Raw genomic sequence first — 25,960 nt, forward strand, 5'->3', positions numbered from 1 at the left:
TCAAATCTGGAAGAACAGGAACATTGAAATAAAAAGATCAGTGATGGGTGGTAGATTTAGTAGGAGGACTAGGACTGATGAACAACAGGGTTTTTGATCTCAAAATACCCTTCCACACACTACTTACTACGGATCCTTTTGTAATTAATAACTATATAGTAAGCAATTGGGCAACACCTTAATTAAGTGATAAAAATCAGTATCACCTAAAAGGGAAAACATGGATTTCACACAACTCCAGATGGGATAGATAACCTGAGAAGGACAACATCGCTGTGTATTAGCAATGGATTTACCCCAAAGTATCTATCCATGACTGTATTAACATCTAAACAGACTGAACACTCCTATTAAAAGGGGGACAAAAAAATGGTCAGAATGGAGATTCCCTCCAACTCTATGTTTATAAGAGGCACATCGTAACTATAGGAATATAGAAAAGTTCCAAGAAGGGTAGGAATATATATACCATGCAGACTACTGGTATGGCTCTGCCATTATCAGACAAAGCAAGCGAGCGCTATAAGCACTACGAAGACATTATGTATTTATTTTTATTTATTTATTTATTAAAGAAACGAATCTCTTTAACATGGCATTTCACAATGTTAAAGAGATTCGTCTCTTTCAAAGACTCTCTAAATTCATCTCTAAAGAGATTCCTCTCTTAATGCTGTTAAGTTACAGCAATTCTAAATCTAAATGTATCCAATAGCATTTTTTCAAGACATAGAAAGCAATTGAACAGGACCAAACCAAGAAATATATGAATCCTGGAAGGGGAGGTGAACCACGAGAGACTATGGACTCTGAAAAATAATCTGAGGGGTTTGAAGGGCCGGGGGGCGGGAGGTTGGGGGAACCAGGTGGTGGGTATTAGAGAGGGCACGGATTGCATGGAGCACTGGGTGTGGTGAAAAAACAATGAATACTGTTATGCTGAAAATAAATAAATAAATGAATGAATAAAAAAATAAAAGAAATATATGAATCCACAATCACAATAGAAGATTCCAATATGTTTCTCAACAACTGACAAGTCATAAAGAAATAATTATATATGTCAAAAATATGAACAAAATTAAACGTGGCTTAATTAGTAAATATTGGGGCAGTGCCCCCCCAATAATGACATAGTAGATATTCTATTGATATCTATATTGATATCCACTACTATGAAGTGGATATATAGGCTGTCAGTAGCGGCTTTTTTTTCCCGTTGACTTGAATGCCTGGATGATTTTGGAGTGGAGTTTTCATGGTCCTACAACCTTCTTGGGATGTGTAGGGGGTCAGTTTCTTCAGCTGGCAGCAGGAAAGGAAAGTTAGCTTGGCAGGCATCATGGTCCATGGTCCCATCCCGTTTCTCTCTCTGGGAGGAGTCGACTGACTGTAGTTCACTGAGTGTTTTTTAATCCAGTGAGCCTGATCTCAGCTGCACACTCCGATGCAATGAGCCTTTATGACACACACTGAGCGTCCACTGGGAGCTTGAAGATGAAAAATAAATAGCCCCTACCCTTACGAAGGTCACAGCACAGTGAGAAGGGTAGAAACCTCGATCATTAACTAGAATTTGGGGTGACAAGTGCCATGGGAACCCTGTGGAAAAGGTGTTATGTGAATAAAGACCATTTAAAAAAATTTTTTTTAAAGATTTTACTTATTCATTTGACAGACAGAGATCACAAGTAGGCCGAGAGGCAGGCAGAGAGAGAGGAGGAAGCAGACTCTCTGCTGAGCAGAGAGCCCGATGTGGGGCTCGATCCCAGGACCCTGGGATCATGACCTGAGCCGAAAGCAGAGGCTTTAACCCACTGAGCCACCCAGGTGCCCCTGCATAAAGACCATTTTAAAAAGATGTCTGCCGGGACGCCTGGGTGGCTCAGTTGGTTGGACGACTGCCTTCGGCTCAGGTCATGATCCTGGAGTCCCGGGATGGAGTCCCGCATCGGGCTCCCAGCTCCATGGGGAGTCTGCTTCTCCCTCTGACCTTCTCCTCGCTCATGCTCTCTCTCTCACTGTCTCTCTCTCAAGTGAATAAATAAAATCTTTAAAAAAAAAAAAAAAAAGATGTCTGCCTCAGGAAATCCAGACTCGGGAGAACTCCCTGCCTTCACTAGAGTGTCTTCATCAGGGATCATTTGGTTATGAAGAATGGACGCTCACGCTAGCTCAAGTCAAAGAAGTAACTTATTGGAAAGGTAACGGGGGTGCGTCATGGGAAATCCAAGAAGAGTGAGTGCAGGTAGTATGTTAATACTAACTGCAGTGGAGTAGCGACGTGGGCAGAGAGACCCACTTCCTGGACACGCCATTGATCACGCATCTCAAATTTACCATGGCGCCCCCTGACACTGTACTCCTGTTCCTGTAAAAGGCCCATTCCTCCTCAGTGTGTGAGGTCAGGAGAAGCGAAATTGTGGCATGACAACACACAGTCCTGAATCTCAGTGACTTAAAGCAACGGAGGCTTAATTTTTCAACTGCATGTCAGATGCAAGGCGAAGGAAGCTCGGTTCCAAGCTGCCCTTATTCCAGGACCCGGGGAGAGAGAGAATCTTCAGGATTTGGGGCTGGCAGTTAAATGATCTGACCCAGAAGGGACACATCTCATTGGTCACTAGTTAGTCATAAGGCCACACTCAACCAAAAGGAGGACAGGAGGAAGAGAGAGCCAGAAATATTTGTTGAACCCCAATAATGACTACCACACCAGTCAGTCTTCTTCATCTCAAGAAAAGGCACTACCATCATATACCCTGTTACCCAAGTTTAAAAACATCTAAGTGTTACCCTTGATCTCTCTTTCCCTTATTCCCGATGTATAATCCACCAGCAAGTTCTATCAACCCTACTTCTCTTCATTCTCCACCACTACCGTTCTGCTCACCAGACCGGAACCTTTCACGGGGAGGACGAAAATACCCCTGATTCCGGTCTTCCCACCTCCGATCTTACCCTCTGCACACCCAAGTCTCATTTCCACACTGCATCGGTGGTAGGCTGCATCTAGCCCCCAACCCCAGTATCCACTTCCTAATCTCCAAAACTTGTGGATAGGCCATGTTACTTGGGAGAAGGGTCTCTGCAAATCTGAGGAAGGCTACAAACCTGGAGACAGGGAGATCATCCCGTGTTGGCTGGTGGGTCCAGTCCTAATGCTGCACACGCCCTTCAAAGTGGAGAATGTTTCCCAGACGTAGTCGTGAAGGTGTGGTGGAGAGAGAGGTGCAGCGGGGTGGGGACTCCGTGGGCTGTCGCTGGTCTGAGATGGAGGGGGCTGTGCACAAGGATCCCAGGGACACTTCTAGGAGCTAAGGCGGTGGGGGGGGGGTGTTCCTGGCTGGGAGCCGGCAAAGACATGAGAACTTTCATTCCACAAACACATAGAACTGAATTCTGCCCGCAACCTGAATCAGGCTGGAAGTGGACTCATCCCTAGAGCCCTCGGGGCGGGGGCGGGGAGGGGGGTAGGGGGTGGGGAGGGCATGGCGTGGGGTGGGGAGGAGGGTGGCGCTGCTGGCTTTCCTCCTCCTGAGACTCTGGGCAGAGAAAGAGCTGAGCTGTGCTGACTTCTGAGTACAAGACAGCGAGACAATAATGTTTTAAGCACGGGGGTTTTTAGTATTTGATAAGGCAGCATTAGAAAACAAACACAGGATCATTGACACATTTTTGGAAACATGAATTAGATAATGTCATTACTCTGCTCAAAATCCTCTAGTGGTTTTTTTTTTTTTGTTTTTTTTTTTTTTTTAAATCACATTTGGAGTAAAATTCAACCTGTTTACTGAGGCACATGTGGTCTGGCCTGTTCTTTCTCTCTCTCTCTCTCTTTTTTTTTAAATCAACATATAATGTATTCTTTGTTTCAGGGGTATAGGCCCCGTGTTCTTATTTCTGGCCCTCAGTTACTCCACGCTTCTCCCACCCACCAGCAGCCTCTCTTCCCTCCAATCTTACCCCAGATGTGTCCTGTCAGTCAAATCAGAGCCTAAATGCCTTTCTGAGCACTTAAAACCGAATAACCACGCGGTTATACACCATCACAGCCTGTTATTTTATTTCTCTTCAAACATTCGGCATTTTCTTACATGTTGATCTGTTGTCTGAATCCTCTGCTAAAATTGTAAGTTCAATGAGACTATGGACCTTGTCTGTCAGGTACACTGATAGACCAGTGCCCATAGGTCTCAAGAGATACTGAGTGAATGGATTCAGTCGGTGGGCTGTGAGATTAAGCCTCACCCAAAGGCCTAAAAAAAATGGTGAAATGCACTACCAGATCCTTTTATGATTTACCAGTTTGAGTTAGGTATTTTGCAACTCCCAACATGAAAATTCTTAATGGCTACATCCCTTGTTTTCTCTTATAGGAGGGGTTTTTTTTTTTTTTTTTTTTTAGCTCTAAAGCATGTCATCATAATATTTTTATTCAAGATAATGATAAATCTGTATTTATATCTGAGGCCTATATCCTTGTGTCCTATCCTTAGGTGTTCAGTAAGTTATCACAGAAGGAATCACTGACCCCAGTGATGACATAGGGAAGGCTGTGGTCATAAAGTTAATCCACCAGGCTCTTACACATACTCAGATTTTTTTTTTTTTTTTTTTTTAAAGGCTTGCTTATTTATTTATTTGAGAGAATCTGAAGGAGACTGTCTGCAGACTGTGGAGCCCGACACAGAGTTCAGTCTCACCACCCTGAGATCATGACCTGAATCGAAATCGAGAGTCGGATGCTTAACAGACTGAGCCACCAGATACTCAGATTCTGAAATATACTGCATTAAAAAAACAAAAAACCTGCCCACAAAGACAGCAAAGTAACTGGGCAGCAGGTCCCCTATAATGGTCTTGTCTATTTGTACTATACCATTAATTATCAATAATCCCAAAGTACCTCCCTAGCTAGGGAGAATCTAGTGTGAGAGCAGGTGTTGCAAAAAAAAAAATAATTAATGGCAGTGAATCAAATGAGCACAATTTATGTAAATAATCTTAATAGCCATGATAAGAGAGATAATTGTTTACAGGTGTCATTTCCTGGGGAAGAAAATCCACCTTTTCTTGCAGGAGAAAGTGCTACTAGTTTCATTAAATGTATGAGCCCTAATTAGCACACTGCTGCTCTAAGTGCTGTGTTAGTCCTGAAATCATTTTCTTTATTCTTTTCTATCTTAAGCAGATCCATACACAGTCAGATACTTCTACTTTCTGTATATGTTTATCTTGGCAAAGCTTTGACATTTATCTTCACCAACGATAATGTCTTCCAAAACACATGCAATCAGCAGCCTTTCTTAGACTGTCCACGACTTTTTCTCCTCTCTCCTATACATACATGCAGAGAAAGACACAGCTCTCCTTGTGATGTAAATATATACCTGAAAGATTACTAAGAAGCTGGTTTCCTTATGAACTACTCTTGTTAATATCCTTCTAAGCCCATACAGGGTTTTAATCATTTTTTAAAGATCTTTTCTACAGCAAGAATAGTTCCCATAAAATTACTAAGGGCTCTTCAGTATCTGACTCATATAACTTTGCTCTTCAGAATATTCTCCTTGACATTCTAATTTTGATGATGACTGATGGCAATGATGATAATATCCTACGACTTCCACGTATTGTACTTACCATGTGCAAAGTACTGGGCCTCGTGTTTTAAATGTTCTCTTGTTTAATCCCCTCAATGGGGGGTCCCTGGGTGGCTCAGTCATTAAGCATCTGCCTTCCGCTCAGGTCATGATCCCGGGTCCTGGGATAGAGCCCTGAGTTGGGCTCCTACTCAGTGGAGAGCCTGCTTCTCCCTTTCCCTCTGCCTGCCACTCTGCTTACTTGTGCCCTCTCTGTCAAATAAATAAATAAGAAATCTTTAAAAAAATCCCCTCAGTGACTCCATAGATTATTATTGTGCTTCCATTTACAAAACAAGAAACTGAAGCTAAGTAGCTTGCCCAAAGTCATGTAGATCCATTGTCTTTCCTTCCCTTGTGGGACTTGAGTTACAACTCTAGGATAAAGGGACATGTTTCCATCTGTTCCCCCCAGGTCTTAGTCTGGATACCTTCTTCTAACCTATCATCCAGTTGATCAATTCTCTCTTCAGTTGTATCTAATTTGTGATTTAACCTGAGTTACTGAGTACTTCATTTATTACACTTTTTGGTTCTCGTTATTTCCGTGTTTTCTTTTTCATAGTTTTCAGTTCACCTAAATTCTCCATCTTGTCATTTAATGTCTTAAATATAAATAAGCACAGTTACTCTAAAGTCCATGTTTTACATTCTATTATCTGATTGGACTGTGGCTATTTCTATTTCAATTCTGTTTCAGTCTTTTTTTTTTTTATTGAGTGCTATACATTATATATTTGGAAATGTAGAGATACTTTGAGGCCATGGATTAGGTTATCATCCTTCATAGCAGATTTACGTTTGCTTTGGACAGGCAGTTAGGATAACAGCCTCTCCTCCTCAGATTAAGGTATAGCCTTTCTTGTGTCTCATTTCAGTGGCTAGGGAGGTTCACCATAATCTCTCCATGTTGACTGGACCACAACTCCAGTGTCTCCTCAGCACCGTGTAACCTCTGAAGCCCCTGTTCCGCTCTCTGCCATTTACCGGATATCCTCTGGTAAGCCACACACATGTGCTTAGTCAAAGACCCAAAGGGAACTTCTCAGGTTTCTTTCTCAGCAACACCCTCCTCTCTGGTGCCCTATCCCTCCAACTCCTACCAAATCCTAGCCACCCTAGCTATGAATTCCAATCCATTTCTTTCAGTAAGTCTGCCACTGTGTGAGCTCCATTTCCCTGTGCCATGGTTTCAAAGACTCCAAGGAGGAAGGGCAGGGTGAGATTGGGACTCTCCTTGTGTGCTTTCCTTCTCTTAAGGTTTATAGTCCTGGGTTAAGTGCTACCCAATAGTTTTGGCTAGACCCTGGTTTTCTTTTTAACCTATCAGTGGTAGGCAGTATCCTAAGATGGCCCCCAACTATCACCCCCTCATGAACATGCTCTGTATAATCCTCTCCACTTGGGTGTCAGTGGGCCCTGTGCGTAGGATGGTTATGATCATCATAATGTAATGATGATGTGGAAAAGGTGGACTTTCCACTCTGTGGAAAAGGTGAAGGGACTTTGTGGATGATATAATTCAGGTCCTAAGTCAGTAGGTTATTTTGAGTTAATGAAAATGGAAAATTATCATGGAGGGGCCTGACTCACTCAAGTGAAAAGCCTTAAAAGAGGAACTGGACCTTCCTGGAGAGATGCTCTCCTGCTGGCCTTGCAGAGGCAAACGGACATGTTGTAAAGTGTGAGTGGAGATGAGTGGCTTCCAGGAGATAAAGGGCTTCTGCAGCCACAAGTAATTTGATTCTGTGACTGATTTATTGTTTGCCTCAGAATTGTGTACATTAGTTCATATAATTCTTTTACCAGTTCTGATTCTAGTATTATGTCTTCTTTTACATCCTTAAATGATGTATTTTTGCCCTAAGTCAGATTTTTCCAGGTGTTTCTTTTAAAAAGAACTAGCTTTAAAACACCAGCTCTTTCTGGGATTTGTCCTTTCTACTATTTCCCTAGTTGGTTGATTTCAGTTCTTTTAAATTTTAATCTTCCTAGTTTCCTGATTTGTTGATTCTAATTTCTTTTTCATGATGAAAAATTCCAAACTAGCTTTAAACCAGAGCAACTCAATCTTGTTTGGCCTGTATGCCCCCCAAAACTCATTTTGATGTAAATAAACCCTGTCGTTATAATTCCATCTGCAAATATTTGAATAGAGGCATACCTCATTTTATTGCACTTTGTTTGCAGATATTGCTTTTTTTTTTTTTAACAAATTGAAGGTTTGTGGCAAGCCTGCACTGAGAAATTCTTTTGGCACATTTTTTTCAACAGCATTTGCTCACTTTGTGTCTCTATGTCACATTTTGATAATTCTTGCAATATTAAACTTTTATTACAAATATTTTTTCAAGATTTTATTTATTTGAGAAAGCAGACATGAGTGGGGGGAGGGGCAGATGGAGAAGCACACCACCCAGGCATCCCCCACCCCCACCCCAGTGAACAGGGAGCCCAACACTGGACTCCATCCCAGGACCCTGGGATCATGACCCGAGCTGAAGGCAGACACTTAACTGACTGAGCCACCCAGTGGCTTTATTATTGTTGTTGTTGTTGTTTTTAAGATTTTATTTATTTATTTGACAGACAGAGATCACACATAGGCAGAGAGGCAGAGAGAGAGGAAGGGAAGCTGGCTCCCTGCTGAGCAGAGGGCCTGACTTGGGGCTTGAACCCAGGACCCTGGGATCATGACCTGAGCTGAAGGCAGATGCTTAACTGACTGAGCCACCCAGGAGCCTTATTATATTTTTTATGATGACCTGTGATCAGTGATTAAAACTTGCTGAAAGCTCAGATGTACATTGCTTTTTTTTTTAACATAATACTTTTGCACACTTAGGACTACAGTATGATGTAAATTTAACATTTACATGCATGAGGAAACTAACAAAATCATCTGACTTACTTTATTGCAATGTTTGCTTTATTGTGGTGGTCTGGAACCCAGTCTACAATATCTCCAAGGTACGCCTATATAAATTCTAAAACAGGAGGACTTTAAAAAAATAATAAGTCTATATCACACCTAAGAATGTGTAATAATTCTTCAATATCGTCACTGTTCAAAGGGTTTACTAGAGTAGAGCTGGGGGACAGGCCAGAGCCAAGTTCAAGATGCCATCCTCCCAGAATACTCCTTGCTGTAATGGTTTGGTTTTCAAACACTAAGAAATACATTTTATGTGGCACCTCAGTTCAATCATGCCTACACGTATGACGAACTACGACTGCACAAAACAATACTTAGTTCCCCATATGGGCTGTCCCCTTCCCCTTCTCCTTTCCCTTTCTTTCTCCCAGTCTTCTTATGTTGGCTGCAACCCACTACACTGATTTCACATTACACTATAGTTCTATTATTTGCACTTCAAAAACCATACTATAAAGCCAACTTCTGAGTATTAAATTAGCTGAAAAAGTCTGAGATGAGTTTTGATGCCACTTTTGAAAGAAGGGGCAGAGAAACAGCATTTCGTCTTCTGTGTGCCTGGTGTCACATGCCAAACCATTCCCTGTTCAGTTCATTCCCATCCTGAGCCTTTCATTTATCTGTACTGTTTGTAACTCTTCCTATGCTAGAGACCATTTCAGCTCAAGAGCTTAAGAGCTTTCTAAGAGTCAGCACGAAATATCTGAGACCCCACAGCCAGTTTCTTCTATTTGGATGTACACTGGTCTCTCTGTTTCTGCTTGGAATTTCAGTATCTGCTTTGAACAATGTAACAGTCAAATACACTTATGTACAAGCTCTTACCAAAATGTGGACTACCACCCATCTTCCTGAATTACTGAAGACTGAGAATTAATCATCAAATAGAAACAACTCCAAAGGTGAAAACAAATAGCATTTACCTCTTTGAGGATAAATTCTGCTGATAGCAGCCTTCTCTTTAGAAATACAAACTATAATCTGAGGTTCAAGTGAAACAAGTAATGAGCTATCAAACCAAATTCCATGAAAAAATAAACTCCTACGCCATTAGCAAGTCCAGCCAAGACCTTGGCCTATCTATCTTGAAGGACTAGCCTCCACGTAGCATGTATTTAATACACTTTAGGAACTGGTTCCTTGGTTTCTGACCTTCAAAGAAAGGAAAGACACTCATCTTGTGTACTTTAAAAGAGCTTTATTTAGTATATAATCTCCGTACAGTTCAGTACAACAAACTATAAAAGCTCTTTGTAAGATTTTACCCAGAGGATGTTAAATACAGAAAGTCAATTGCCAGTTGCCACAAGAAAGCAAGCCGCTCTCACCTTGAAAGTTTTTTCCAACAACAGATAAGCACTCTCTTCTGGGCCAAAAGGTTGTCATATATAAAGCATTTGGGAGCATATTAACCAAGATACATGATCTGAGAATGTTTTAATGTCTTCCTATTAATTCCAAGGTTTAAATGAAATTTTAAAAATGGAGTATTTCTATGTTAACTCAGGTAGGTTTTTGCCAAAGATTAACTAAAATTGGTACATCTTAGACAAAGTTCCCGTGGAATCAGAATACACATTTTTAGTTAATTGTGAAGAAAAGATGCAGACCAGAGGAAGTATCTACATCTGCCCTCGCCCTACCTCACACACGCGCACACATGCACGCACATCCACACACACACCCCTAGCTGACCTCACAAAGTTCAAGAAAATAATCTCTAAGTGGACAACAGATGGCCTAGATAACACCTAATTATGCTCCTGGCTCATATATCTGAAATGAATCCCTATTTCTTAAGTCTGTAATAAAAGACTAACTGAAACCTTTCAACTGTAGTAGAAACTCTATTAGCCACTGTGATCACTATCAGTCATTTAATGAAATCATTTAATGAAGTAAGTAGATTCAAGTAGGGAATCATAACTTTAAATGTATAATTGTCCATTCATTTGCTAATCTTCTGCTGCGAAGCCAAGGTCTTTCCTTTGCAATGAGGGTTCAATGGTTCCAGTTCTATGCTTGCATAAATCCTACTAGTAATATGATGGTACATTTTAATACCTCTGGTCAGTCTAGATATTTTTAAAGGTGGAGTGAGTAGTTCAACCTATGAAGCAATCAAAGCTCAGAAATTTTCTTGAATTTTATGTTTTTCCAGTATTTTAGAATTTTCCCAACCACGCCTAATTTATTTAAAAGCAATTTTTAGTAGCCACTCAACCTTTATCAAACCTGACCAAAGCATTCCAGTTAATGTTCACAGAAACCGCTTTTTGCAGCCCTATTTCCTAGGTTTGTGTTGAACTGTGTCCTCACAACCAAGAGAACTGGCACAGAGCAGTTGGCACGGGCACAGAGCACACAGGAGGGAGCCCGGGCAGGAGGGGACACAGGGAGCGGCCTGGTCAGTCAGCTCACAGGAGGGAGGGAGACTGCGGGGAATGTGGTGAGTCATGTAAGCAGAGGACTGTTAAGAGCACTTATTGTACTTCGAGGTTCTTCTGAATGCTAACTCTGAAGCAAAATCAAGTGGTTATTCTAACCATAAAAAAACCCAAAACCAGCCACAATTTGAGGCTATTACCAAATATGACCACAGCCACAGAGATCTGTGTGGTGGGGAGCAAAGGCCCCGGGTGGTGCGCTCTGGCTTGGTGGCAGGCCAGGAGTCAGTCACTCTTCCTCTTTCCTCCCGTGGACTCCAACAAGAAGGTCATAAAAGAGAAACTGATGAGCACGAAGAATGTTTAACATGATTTGTTGACAGACCTGGTCATCAGAAAAGAAAAATGCTCTACATGGTCACAGTGTCTTGTAAAGAGTGTATGCATGGATTCTGTCTTGCAAGACTTTGTGTTGTTGTTGTTGTTTTTTTTTGGCACTTTATATTTTTCACTGAAGACTCAACACTCAATGTCTTGGCAACAGTGGCACCTAAACTAGGAGAGAAAGACTCCTGTGTGCCATCAAGGCGGAGATGATCAGCATACAAATTTAAGTACATGTTTCTTATACTGAGGCTCCGTATACTCAAATGCTTAGACTAGTGCATCTAGAAATAGTTGAAATAAAATGTAAATCTATCAAGAAGGTAATAGAGGACTTGAAAAACAAAACTATGTGGTCTAACATGTACCTTACATGTGCTTCATTTCAACTAAGAGTAAGGCACTCGCTGAAGGATAAACTGACCCATGCTGTCAGCCACACCAGGCATGCATCATTACTGGCTTAATTACAGTTTTAGCACTGATTAAAGTGTTTTATTATTGTATTATCCTAAACTGCAGTGGTCTCCAACCTTATTACAGGATACAGGAAAGACATAATTCAGGAGTTTCAGCTGTATAATCTAGTAACCTAGCCAGTGTCAATTTTTTTTTTTTTAATTTAAATAAGTTTTGATAAAAAAGCCGAGTATCCTGGAGTCCAACATGACAGTGTAATATTTCTTTTTGAATACTGTTTATTAAGTAGTAACTGAATGTGAAATAATTTGAACATGTGATATATCTATTTTGATGTCTAGGGTAATACACTTCCCTACAGCTGCAAGGAGAAACCTTTACATCATTTCCAACTGGCAAGAACAGGGGAGAAAGTTAATTTCATTAGCCATCTTGATTTAATTAAATGTGCAATATGCTTTTATCAGCAACTTTTACATGTCCCCCCTCATTAGAAATTAATTATAAAAGCAATTATCAAAAAATTTTTGAACAGGTATACATGATCCTCTTTGTTGTCTACAAATAAGCATGACTTAGAGGCACTTGGTTACCTTTTAGTAAGAAAAGGAATCACACTACCCAGGTCCTCACAGTAAGATTGGAGACCACAAATCAAACTGGTATGAAAATGCTCTCTGCCAAAAATATTGTATTAGTGAATTAGTAAGATAGAACATTTTAAAAATATTCAGACTTTGCAAGGTTCTAGGCTGTAAAAAATACAAAGTTTAAAAACAAAAAGTTTAGAAAATATTGCAAACCCAGTAAATTTAAATGAGTAAGAAATGAAGAAAAATTTTCTTACTTGCAGGATAGGCTAGACAGTATCAATAGATTTTAAAATAACACTAAACAGTAACAAAATCTGCATGGCTACATCACATTTCTGCTCCTTTCATGACTTACAATAAGGAATTTGTCACACTTTTCTATATCCAGCATTAAAACATGCACCCGCATGCACGTACACACGTACACACACACACACAACACATATACTGAAGTGCTAAACTTTACATTTCAGACAGTACACAACAAAAAGTTTTAGATATATACAAAGACCCAACATGATTTAAAAAAAAAAATTAAAAGCATGACAGTTGGAAAACATAAAATTTTTAGGTGAAATAGGACGATAAGGAGCTTTTTAAAAAGCCACCCACTGGCCTTCACTAGTGAAACAACACTAAAGAATTTAATTATGCATCCCCTTAATTCGATTCTACCCTGTCTGAAGTCAATTAACAGTATTTCAATCCTGAACAGCTTCTGGATTTCTACTATGATGTGTGGCTGTTCAGGCCACCGTGGCCCACTTAGTGTTCTCCCTAGCAATGAGATTCTAGACCACTCCTAGGAAGTTGAGAACGTTTAGGCTAAAGAACATTAATGAAACAAGATAAAAAAGACAGAAGCTTGTGTAAGTAACTTTCAAGGACGGTAATGCTTGTGTAAACATCTCTACAACTTACTCATATCACAGCTTTGTGGTACAGGCTACAGGCTACCTAACGACATATGAAATGTTACTGCTGAGTTTCATTAGGATGGACTTCACGTATCAAAAATAGAGGCGGAACAGAGAGCTTGGTTACTTGTTTCTCGATAGCTTGTAAACGTGGAATGTTTTGTTCTGAAACACTCTGGTGAAGTATGCTGTGTAGGACGGCAGGTTCCTCTTTATCTCTTCACAGAAGCGAGGGTGTCCTGCAAGTTTCAAATCAGGATCGTTCTCTCCTGGGCCATCCATCATCTAAAGCCAAAACAAAACCAAATACAATTTGGGGGCAAAAATCATATTTATAGGAGTCAAGAGAAGTAGGAGTAGGTGTCGGGTTTCTTTGAGAGTGATATGTTAGGTGAACGTAAATTCTATTATTTCAATGTCGGTGGCTACTGAAAGATCATCGGGTCCACCTCTTCCCCTTGGGAAGTATAAATCAAAGCTCAGGAGGGGAGCTGGGTATCACAGGATGATCACCTTTAACGGCAAAGCTAGAAGTAGAACCTGGATCTCCTTGTTCTTAGGAACGTACCACACTGTTGCTCTCACAAAAATGAAGTACAGAGAAGAATGACTATGACCAGAAGAAGTCCTCCAACTCATTAGATGGCCTAGTTGGAAAAAATTTATACACGGATCAAAATTTAAATGCAGGTCTTTGGTCTATTATACTCTGAACTGAAGATCATTAGGGACAGTTACTTTCCTTGGGCAAATATTTGAATCTCACGTTCTCGTTCCTCCAGGTTTACTGAGGCGTAACTGGTGAATCAGACCGTGCACAGTTAAGGGACACAACCTGATGGCCTGATACACGTATTCATGGTGAGATGATCACCACAGTCAAGTTGAGGAACACATCGTGCTGGTCAAAGGACACACCGGCAGTTATTGGCCAACTGAGTCCCGCGCCTCTAACGTACAGCACAGGGACGACAGGTAAGAGCCCTAGAACCACACGCTTGAAACTTGCCATGAGAGTAGATCTCAGGTGTTCTGAATCTCCAATTCTGTACAATCAACTGTTTTTGTTTTTTTGAGATTTAGGCCAGGTATATCATTTTTTTCCCATTCACTTTTTTAAAGTATCTGTCAGCTTTTATACCAAATAGTTACAGCACACGTCACCTCTTAAAGGGAGGAAATCTTCTGCTTGTGCTAATCTGAGAGCTGGCATAGCTCCAAGAACATTTTCCTCAGGAGGAGGAGGGAGAGATAGTTTGCTCTGCTCTGGAGTGGAGGCTTGGCTACAGAAAGCCATCTTTGTGGCATTGTGCCCGTGGACAAAGGAGACAATGACAGGAGCAGCGGCTGGAATGGAGCCCTGCTGTCCCAGTCCCACGCACGTGCCAGCCAAAACGCTGCTTTGGAGCGTAGGTTTTTAAAAGGTTGAGGTTTTGGTTTTCATTTTAACAGCAAAGCCTTAAAGAATGGGCTTTCTGCAGAACCTCGGGTCACAAATCAGCTAAAGACAGAGCTGCTCTATTTGACAGGAGGTTGGAGCCTGAAGCCCCCTCATCTGTCCCCTCACCAGCCCTCACGGCCGTCACTGAAGTGCCAGAGCCTGGAGTCCCACAGGGCGCGGTGAAGCTGGGTAATCGGTTCATTACCTCGTTCTGTCATGTACAGAGGTGCGGATCGGACCTCCATCTCCAGAAGCCCCACCCAGGACAAGGGGACAGGCTTACATGCCCATTGGCGATGTCCAGCAGGTCCCGCAGCCGGCAGCCTCGCTGGTGCCTTCGTTCGTAGCAGATGCTGTCTTCCAGAATGACGTAGTCAGCGCCAAAGGACCTCAGGAGGGCATGCACGTCCTCTGGGGACCTCTTCGCATAAATCTGATAAACCTGCAAGACGAGACAAGAGGGGAACAGGAAGAAATACCACTCAACTGCCAGGAAGCTACTGGAGGGGGATCTGACGTGGCAGCGTCCCACAGGGGTTGAGTCGAAGACCCAGACACTCTTCCCACGCGGCACCTCACTCGTCCGCAGGCCTGCGGTGTGGGCTTGCCGGAAGAACGCGGCCATTACTCAGCCTTGCGAGAAGGAAGGGTGCTGAATGCATCTGGATTTAAACACTCAAGCGACAGGGATCTAGAACGTGTCACTGGGAGTTACCGATCGCAGGTGCCAACTTGAAGGCTGCTTCCCGGAGGAAAGCACGCGGTGGAGTAAGACACGCTCTCTACCTTTAAAAAGATCTTTGGACGAGAGGGGCCACTGGACATGATGGCACGGGCTGGGGTAACTACGCCTGTAAGGAGCGCCGGCCTGCGGCCACCGCAGCTGGGGAGAAGGACCACCAGAGGTCCGGGGCCAGGCTGCTCCCTGCTTGAGCAGCAGGAGGCCCCACACTTCTCTCTCTTGTCCTTCCTGGAGCGAGAGCAACTTGCGGCACGCAGCGGCGGTTCAGCGGGAGCGCGTCCTTCCTGCTCATCACCAGCGTCACATCCCTCGTGCGAAGACACAGATGGCGTGTGCCCCGCGTTCTGCGACTTGGCATGGGAAGAGGCTAGGTGTCTTGCGTGTGTGAGAGGTAGGGCTGCTGACTCCCTTCCCACACACTGATTTCTAATGACATGTCTGTGACTGAGGAGACAGGGCGCCGAGGGCCAGGGAGCTGCACGGATGGGTGCTCCGCCCTGCTGGGGAGGGGTCTGCCTCTGCTGCCAACATTGCGGGGCCCTCCTTGCCAGAGTTCAGCAGCGGCCTCATGCTGACAGTGTTCCTGGGACTTGAAGGTCACAGCCGCAGAAGGGCACCAGGACCTTCAGGATGTCAGTTTTGTGAGAGAACAACCCTGGGTCCCCAGACACAGGTGGGGTCCTGGAGGTGGTGGCGTGCAGGAGCCCTGTGACCTGCCCCGGCTTCTCCGCCCCTCCCCTGAGGCCCAGCCACACAGGCCACTTCCCCACTGAACTCTGGGTCTGGGAGCCAGGGACCCTCCCTGCTTCCTCCAACTAACCTGGGGTGATCTCAAGCACTTGCACCAACTGAAAAATTCCCATTTTAGTAGGAGTCTAGGTTCAGATATTCTCATAAAATCCAGGGGATTTAGTAAAAATCATGAGCTTTTAGGCTAGCTAAATCTCAGGCCAAAATAAGACTTTTCAGCAAATTTTCAGCTACTAAGATAGAAGTGATGGATAAAAAAACATTAAAAAGTTGGAAGCCACCGCTGGGAAGACTGAGGGAAACAGGTGGCCTCCTGCAGCGCTGACTGGAACGTGACTGGTGCCGTCTGTCCAGACAGTGACTTAGGACCGTCTGTCTCACTCAGAGACGGACGCCCATGCTCTCCGCCCCGGTACGTCCACCTCTGAGAACCTGATGTGCAGAGCGATACGTATGCACGTTTACCATCAGGAACATTGTTTATAAAATTGCCAACGACAGGCAAACAACCCCAACTGTTAAATAAAATATGCTACATCTGCATAACACAATTTCTGTAGGTTTAAAAACAAGAAAGCTGTTAATATACTGATCTGGAATGAGGGTAAAATACAAGAACCAAAAAAACCAAGATGCTGTGTGTGACTTGTCCATAAAGGGGTGGGGGAAGCATATGAATATGGGGTGTGTGTGTGTATGTGTGTGTACACATTTGTATACGCATAAAATCCCCATGGAAAGATATACAACAAACCAGTAATACTATCGTCTCCTGTGAGGGGAGCCAGCCACTGGTGGAGGGCTGGGGTGTAGACTTTTCACCAAGAAGACTTTGGTTTATTCTGAAGTTTGAACTGTGCGGCCGTATTACCAATTAATGCGCGCGTGCGCGTGCACACACACACACACACAAAATGGTCCAAAAAATAAGTGACCAGGGTGCCCTCACTCCTTTTCCTTCCCTCTCTGAGTCAAGAGCTGAGAGCTTTGCTCTCAAATATTCTTTCTGGTACTTTGCAAGCTGTTTTTCTTCTGTGATTCCTCTAACCAAGAGGAACGTATCTGGATGCCTCTAGTGGACGTGGGGCAGGGCAAACCCTAGACTCCGGAGCTGCCATCCCCGGGGGCTTCAGGTCCTACTCGCCCTGAGCAGCTACAAGGGAAGAAAGGCCACCAGGCCCTCACCGCTTTGGTCCGCTCCCTCAGGCTGTTGTCTTCGTAGTGCGGGTGGTTGGTCAAGGTCCTTCCGGTGCACAGCTTGACTCCTGCCAGCAGCTGCATGCTCCCAGCAAACACGGCCTTCCGGGGAGTGTTAGAGCTGGAAGATTTCAAGAGTCTGAATTAACCTCCTGGCTAAGATCTCCTCACAACAACGAACACAACATCACACTCCCAGAACCATGGGGCTGCTGCTTCAGAAATGGCTGAGACTTCAGGGAAAATGCAGGAGGCCCCCTGGCATTTGCGCTCAAACTGTTTTACGGAACTTCTCCTATCTGTTTTTGACAACAGTTGGGAGACTTCTCATTCACTGTTTTGCTGGCTTTACTCTTAAAACAAATGGTCTTAAGATGTGGCCATCTCCTGGCTGGAAATCTTCCAGGCTAAATCCCATAATCTTGTCCTGCTCTGGCCCGCGAGGGGCAGATTCTGACAAAAAAGAATTTAGAAGACTTCGTGTTTTGTATTAAACTTAACGAAAGGGCTGCCAAGAGTGAAACAAATCAGAAGGCCAGAAACTGCAGCTGACTGTAAGTCAATTCCAACTTGTTTTTGTTTAAGGCCACAAAAAAGATCACAGATATTATGAAAAATTACTTTCCAGGAAAAAAAAAATAGAATTCATAAAAAGAAAAGAACACAGAGGATTCTGAAAAAGCTAGTAATTTATTACTCAATACGGGGATATGCACAATTTCTGATGTGGAAACACAAGTATTTCCTTAGTCCCAGATGAATGCCTAAGGAACGCGGGTGCTCTCACATTATTAAATCATGACCTCGCTCGCCATGTGCCACCGAGCTGCAGCTCTCGGCATCCCTGTGGGATGTGAGGGACAAGGGTGGAGACTGAAGGAAAAGACTCCCTAGCTACAGTAAGAGCATTTTTCCTTCCCCCCCGGAAACGAAGAATCTTAGTAGTTGATTTTAATTCCATATTTTTGGGAACCTGGGAGTCCCTTTGCAAATGAACAAGGTGTCAGTTTATTGTGAAGGACATGTGTGCCCTTCTACAGATCCTCCTCGACACGGCGTGTCCTCAGAGGCCCCCTGAGAACACCATGGGCCACATGTGTTCTTCCAGTGCTAAGAGGATCCTTGGTCTGCCAGGGAGAGTTAAAAGATGGAGAGTTTTGAGAAGGAGTCTAACTGAACTTACTAAAACTCAACATGCTCTGTAGAAAGGCCATCCTCCTCAGCATTTTTGGAGATCAGGGCAGAAACTTACTGTGGCGCTACGTTTCTAAGAGAGGCCACCATCAAATTCCCCTATGGCACAAGGATGGTCATGTACATCGGCATAATGCTAAGACTATGGTATGACTGTCATCCAGCAATGGCCTTAGGGTGCCTATGGGTAAGATACCCTACAGTTCAAGTCACAAATAATATACTTGAAGACCTCAGGATCCTTTTTCTAACAATGACACTCTCAGTCAGCTGGATTTCAAGGAGCTTTCTCAATGATGACACAACTCACACCAGAGCCTAAGGTGTGGATTCTGAGAGAAAACAGTTTCCAGTGCGGTTGGCCGTGCTGGGTAGGTTGTGAGCATTCTAACTAGCAGACCCGGGTGAGCTCAAGAGCAAACGGATATTTACTCTGTCCTTTGAACTGGCAATTTACAGGGAATTCTTGACATCTGCCCCATGGAGTCAGGGGGACACGAGGGTTTCAATGACAACACGTGAAGGTGTAGTGCTCCTTAGCGGGAAGTTTTACAAATACTTAATTTAACTCAACGGGCACTTCCTAAACACTTGGTCTGGGCCGCCCTCATCAGCGCATGCCAGAACTGCCAAGGAGAGTTAGCGCGGGCAAATACTAATTCAAGAAAATGTCAACGTTTTCCCTTCTCCCACCCACAGTCTTTCGTTTTGTATGCTCCTAACTGGCTTAAATGATTCCACCACAATAAATAATGCGATAATGCCACATACTAAATAATGCCCCAAAGTGGCTGTCTTTGGGGCTCACTGGCCTGAACAGATGTAGACTGCCGGAAGGAGTGAAGCCTGGTCTCCCCGTCTGGCGGAGCATGCGGTAGCGGTGAAAGCTAACCGTGGCTGCGCTATCCTGGTTTCTACGGTCTATCTGCCTAGAGGGTCCCTCGCTGGCCTTTCTGCGCAAGTGATAAACCCGGCGGCTGAGCTGAGAGCAGCCATTCAGATCTTCAGACTGCCTTCGCATCCCCATTTTGGATTAGAACAGGAGTCCCCATCAGGGCGATGCACAGAGCTGTTTCTAGCATTTACCTGTTTTATAACTGCGGCGGACATGGATGACTACTGTCTATTCATGGCTCAAGACCAAGGTCTCATCTTCCTCCCTGACTCTGATCATACTACTTGGATGACTCACACAGTTCACAAAGTTTTCAAATGTCCAGAGTCCTGAACTGCTTGCTGGGGAGTCACAAAGTTATTCTTTATTCAGTCAAACCATAGCACTGATAGCCTACTGTGTGTTGGGCTCACTAGTGGGGCGCCTGGGTGGCTCAGTGGGTTAAAGCCTCTGCCTTTGCCTCAGGTCATGATCCCAGGATCCTGGGATCGAGCCCCGCATCGGGCTCTCTGCTCAGCAGGGAGCCTGCTTCCTCCTCTCTCTCTCTGCCTGCCTCTCTGCCTACTTGTGATCTCTGTCTGTCAAATAAATAAATAAAATCTTAAAAAAAAAAAAAGGCAGCTCACTAGCTAATAAGCAAGCAGAGCCTGACGCAGCTCCCACTATGGGCAAGCACTTCCAAATAAAGAAGGGTTAGTCTGGCATGTATTTACTAGTGCTTTCTGTGGGCCTTTAGCTATCCTGGAAACAAGACACACCAGACAAGGTCCAACCATGGCAAATCTTGCCTCTCTCCTCTGGGAGCTCTAAGAGCACCTGAGTGTCCCCTCCCCCACAGCGGGTGCAGACCCTGGGAGAGCTGGGTGATGGGTCCCATGGCTGCTGAGAGGCCTTGAGGGAAAAATGAAATAAGCTGTACTCATTTGCGATGTGTTTTAATGTTTGGCCTCATTCAAAGAGTCAGAAAGTTTAAAAGTAATGTGATCTGTTTCAACTGTTGGTCCAACAATCTTCTGGATTGTTACCAGTCTTTCCCTAAGGTCCTTGGTTTCATTTTAAAGTAGCAAAATACAAGTATCCTAATGCCTATAAAATGAACCAGAAAGAATACTTCTTTGAAAACTACTGACTTCCAAGCATAGCAGAGATGATGTTTATTCGCTTTCTTCTGCTGACTTCGTTTTATATGCTAGCCCCGTGCTAAATCTGGGACATTTCACTGCTACTTTAAATATTTAAGTTTACCCGTAAAGCAAATGCAAAGTAAAACAAACAAGCTAAGTGGAACAAAATGAAAAAAAATCACACATTTTCTGAACTTTAAGAAAACCCTAGATACACTGTGTTTTATATTTTCTGTGGTAAACTTAGCAGGCAAAGGGGAAAGGCATCCTTTGTCCTTAACTTAAAATATGCAGTATGGCAGGTGTAATGCTGGCCAGTCTTCCTTCTCAGATACTTCCGCTCACACGGTCTGTGGTCTGTGTCTAAAATAGCTAATGTGCTTTTAACCACTGAATGACACTTCTCTATTATAGAAAAACAAAGCAATTTTTGCCAATGTTTGAACAAATGATGTATAAAATGAAAAGATAATTTGTTTTTATAGCTCTCTGCCAAGCTCTATAGCAGGCTGCCCAACCTGCAAACAATTTATTCTGTAAGAAATGTCACTAAATAATGACAAGGACTCACAGGTCAAACGGATTTACATTACATAATTTAAATGTCATTCCAGGAAGACCTGATGGCATTTCGAACAAATAATCTCATTTATTTTTGAAGCTCTAAGCTTCAACAAGTTAATTACTGTTGAACTAATGGGTAAACTGAGCATTATAATATAATGTGTGAACATTTGCTTTATCTACACTTCAAAAATTTATAGAATTATGCAAATACCACAAAATGATTCATTAAATATAAAAGAGGCTTATAGGCATTTAAGGTCTGAACTTAACCTTCATCATATTTAAAATATCCGGTAATTCCTTCTGTTTTGATAAAATGCTAAGGAAGTTTGGGCCATTTTCTTTGTCCTATTGAGAAAATATCGTATATGTGGGCTTCATCACTGAAGAGGCTGCTGCTAGTGAAAAATCTTCTAAAGCAAAAAAAAAAAAAAAAAAAAAAAAAAAATCTTCTAAAGCCCTATAGTTAAAATGTCACATCTCAAAATATTCAAATCTGTTAGAAGTGTCTTAATTGCACAACGTCAGAGAAGAATTTCAGGAACCAAGTCTGAAACATTCAGAGGTCACAAAGGAACGAGGTATGAAGCCTGCCGTTGTGGAGTTTGGCCCCATGTGCTTCCTAGTCACACAGAAAGCCCAACAAGGCTCCGGGCTCACTGAAAGTGATACCAGAACGTGAAAAAAACAAAAACAAAAACAAACCCTCAAAATACCAAAAACCCAACATACCAGGTTTTTAGTCTTTGTATTTTGGAAACATCAGCAAAAAGGAGTTAATATGAACATGGGCAATCAAATCTGGGGGGAGCAACAGGCGACCTGCCAGGGAAGGTTCTGGGGCTGGCTGAGACAACATATCCTCACTGATTAACGAGGCACTGGATCTCAAAGTGTTCTTAATTTTATACTTAAATTTAAATCTCTACTCTAGGGGTGCCGGGGTGGCTTAGTCGGTTGAGTGTCTGACTCCTGATTTCAGCTCAGGTCATGATCTCAGGGTCAGGAGATGGAGCCCTGTGTCAGGCTCCACACCCAGCATGGAGCCTAGGATTCTCTCTCTCCTTCTGCCCCTCTTCCCACCTCTTTCTTTCCCTCTTAAAAAAAAAAAAAAAAGGCCACCCATTTGCACGTTCATCATCATGTCCTATATATATATAGCTGGTGCTCAGTAATGAGCTGCTCTATTGTACTCATAAGTATATGAGCTCAGAGAGAACTCCATGTATCAAGGCATTCAATATTTTCACAGAAATCGAATCCCTCTGGGATGGCCCCTCTGCTGTTAAGAAGTGGTATCCTAAGAAGTGGTATCCGAATGCCCTTTATCTTCCACGGAGGACATCTGGTTAGCTGATAGAAAGTCATACCCGAGCCCCTCCAAAAGAAAAGAATGAAGTCTTGCTGAGATGATGGAACCTTTCAATTTACCCTCCAGCCCCGAGAAGCCCAAGTGAACAATGGGCAAGACCTAATCTCCCAATGGACGCTCAGGGTCCCTGGCGCACAAGAGCGATGTCTAAGGCAGGTGTTACAGTGGGTCTGCCCCAGTGCTAAGCACGCAAAGCAGAGGCTAGGACATGGCGGGTGAACTTCCTCCTAACGCTTCCTGAGGGAGGTGCCCTGCGCTGTCATGGACGGTCACTGGAGGTTCGCCTACAGTTTCTGCAGGTCACTGTTTCTCATCCTGACTCATCTTCAAGGGCAGCCATCCTGGGATGGAGGGTGCCTCCCTGCCCCCGTATGCGCTGGCCGAAGAGGGGCACGGCCAGTACCGAGGCGGCTGGCTGAGAACAGCAGCACACCGGGTGGAGAGGGGGAGGCACTCCTTCCTCACTGACAAGGCTGGGTCCCCACGGAAGGCCTGGGGGCTGCCCTGAGACAATGTCAGACTTTCAGACACATGCCACGTATCCTCAGGCCCGTTCTCCAGCCCAGCTCCACCCTACTCGTGTCACAGGCACATGTGACCGATAAAAGTACTAAGATGAAAGCTGAAGGTCATATTTTATATTTCAAAAGCAGAAGAAATCTGGGTGAGTAAAAAGAATATTAAATATATTCCCTTGTGTTTGGAATGGAAGGCGACAGACCAGAGCTGATTTAAATGTTGATTTAAACAAATACATTTTGTGTCTAAATAGACCCTATCCTGGCATATATTCATCATCACTTAGCTTATTTCGCGAACATGCCCAGCAGCTATATTTTGCAAAAACAATAATTTGGATTTGAAGAATTTTAAGAGGAAAACAAGCAGGAGTAGATCACAACAGAACCAACATTTTGGAACAATACAAAGCTTTCCAATTGCTGAGGATTTTTTAAAAAGTAAAAAGAAAATGTCTCCATACAGAGGGAGGACCACGTTAATGAGAGGAGAAAGCACAGAACAAAGATCGCTTTCCCAAATGAGAGAAATAGCAGACTAGCAGACAGTCTTCTTTATACCTGGGATATATCTCTCATCCACAATTTTTCAGAACCAGAAATGTCACTTTAAATAATCTTCTGTGAGGACAGGCATGGAAATAGAGGCTCTCTGGTGAGCACACCCAGGCCGACACTGTCAAACACAACCAGGGATCTGCTAGGATGTATGCTGACTGACACTACGACTCATTCCCCTACGACTGGGGAGTGGAGGTGGGCTGCTTACAGCAACGACTGAGGTAGATCTGCCAGAGCTGCCGGCTTTGGGATTCTACCAGAAAGCAGGTGCCCTGCACATTTGTATTGACAGTACAATTTCAAAACCAGAAAATATCAGCCTCACCTTCAGATGTATGTGTCATAAATTTCCAGCTGACTATAGTTAATGCAAAAGTAATTAGCTTTTCTTTATACGAATAACCCTCTTTCCCCATACACAATAAATACTGAAGGAATTATTTACTCTACAATTGTCTGCCATGATTTAAAGTTAAATAAATATATAAAGACAAAGCCTGCTTTGAAATCTCAGCACAGGAAATATATGAAAAATTATACTCCCTGCATCTAGTCAGAGCCAGTCCGACATTGGGACCAAATCCACGTATATATTTTAGACATAAATCTCTATAAAAGCCACGTATTGCACTCAAGAGACCCACACTATCAAACATTTACCATCTCTTAATACACACGCGGTGCTAAACTGTACCGGTTAGCCAACATCAGTCACGAGCAAGTGCCAATATGGCTGCTAAAATTCTAAGGGACGGAGACGGTACAGCAGATGCCTTCGGAGTCACATAAGATCTGTGACATCTATTTACATGTGAGGAATTACACTGCTGCTTTTTGGTTATAAAGCAGGGAGTACAGCAGTACGGGGCACAGGAATACTGCTCTGGGTAGAAAAGTTTCTTTGTGCTGGTGGGAGACCGGTCTCCCTAAACAGAGTTGGTCCTGACGCTGAATGCTGAGGCAAAGCAGCAGAGCGCAGGCACTGGTAAGACCCGATACAGTTCCAAACAACCATGACGTTCCAGAGGGAAGCCTTTGTAGTTTCAGTTTCCTTTAGCTCTAGGCTTGGGTAGTATGCTTAGTTAAAATGCAAGGTACAAGGAGCTAGTAGGACTCTAACTGTGGTTTACAGTGTCATTTTTACATGATTAGCAAGGAAGGAATACTTCCTTGGGTCAGTAATCACAGAAAATTGGGATGGTATTAAAATGAAAGAAATGATCAAGGTGAAATTGGCTGAGAGTATAAAGCTTTCCTTCCATTATCCTCCAGCTGTTTTCCTCTCCGTGTGGGTTTTCCCCCTTCTTTGTGAGACTGTGGTTAGAGAGAATATTTCTTGGATGGAAAGGAATTATTTCCAAATACAGAGTTTTAAAGAAAAACTTGAAAATGAATGTATCTTCACAATTAGATTCAGAAAAAAGGAAACACCAGGTGAGGTCTACAGTGACTCTTAAAAGGCACTTTACATTTTAAAGGTTAAAAAAAATCCTCTTACTTAATCCAGTTCATCAGCTCCACTGTGTCTGGATCATAGAATTCTCTCAACTCGGAGAGTTCATCCATCATTCCTGGCCAGAACTGAAATTAAAAACAAAACAAAAACAAAAACAAAATCCACCCCCGCACCCACAACTATCGCTAAGATTCAAACGAAAGAGGAGAAACTGCGTAGAACTTGGGAGCTACATGGATAGGACGACAGCAGCAGGAGAACGACCTCATTTCCACCATCCGCCCTCCTGGCATCAGGCGAGCCAAAGTCTGACACCAGTTCCCCAAATGGTCTTGAGCCCAAGCTGATCAGGGTGGGAGGGGTCCTCAACTTTTTAAAAAGAGCTTTTATTTTACTCTAGTGAAAATGCTGTCGTATGTGACGCTCAAATCTAGGCCAACGTTAATTTGGAGAGGACAGGAATGGCAGCCACCAGGAAGCTCACAGGGTGTCAGACACTAACTTCGGTCGTGCCATCTACCCTTCGAGACGGAAAGTGCCCTCCCAAGACAGCACGGCTGTGGAGCTGCGAACATGCTCTGGAACACAGAATCTCCTTCACCCCCACAGCTACCCAGGGAGAAAGTGGACCCAAAAGGCGCCATCTCTCCTGCTGTTCACTTTATTTTACTCTTCTGCAGATGCTGGCTCGGAGAGATGACTTGACCAGGTCACAAAGGGGCAGAGCTACCGCTAGAAACCTGACTCCACATCCAGCTCCCTCCTCACTGGGATTACAGCATCTGCACTGGAAATTTGGACAAATGCCCTGATGTGTTTTAATGTAACTGCGGGTACAATGGGAGAGAAGAGTATTGGAAAG

The 25,960-nt window shown here is 43.4% G+C and overlaps 1 protein-coding gene across 2 annotated transcripts in view; it reads right to left on the reverse strand.

Annotated features, from left to right (window-relative positions):
- Positions 1 to 9,761: 9,761 nt before the first annotated feature.
- Positions 9,762 to 25,960, reverse strand: part of DPY19L3 (dpy-19 like C-mannosyltransferase 3) — a 70,505-nt gene continuing 54,306 nt past the window's right edge. For both annotated transcript variants that reach the window (XM_045076005.1, XM_045076006.1), the window contains 4 exons: positions 25,141 to 25,223; positions 17,400 to 17,532; positions 15,006 to 15,164; positions 9,762 to 13,566 (listed from right to left, as the gene is read on the reverse strand). In XM_045076005.1, the coding sequence (XP_044931940.1) occupies positions 13,405 to 13,566; positions 15,006 to 15,164; positions 17,400 to 17,532; positions 25,141 to 25,223 (537 nt within the window). In that variant the 3' untranslated portion in view covers positions 9,762 to 13,404. The remainder of the gene's footprint in view (positions 13,567 to 15,005; positions 15,165 to 17,399; positions 17,533 to 25,140; positions 25,224 to 25,960) is intronic.

The sequence above is a fragment of the Mustela putorius genome, unplaced genomic scaffold (assembly GCF_011764305.1).
Source record: "Mustela putorius furo isolate JIRA1106 unplaced genomic scaffold, ASM1176430v1.1 tig00000174_pilon_pilon_pilon, whole genome shotgun sequence".
Taxonomy (NCBI): Eukaryota; Metazoa; Chordata; class Mammalia; order Carnivora; family Mustelidae; genus Mustela; species Mustela putorius.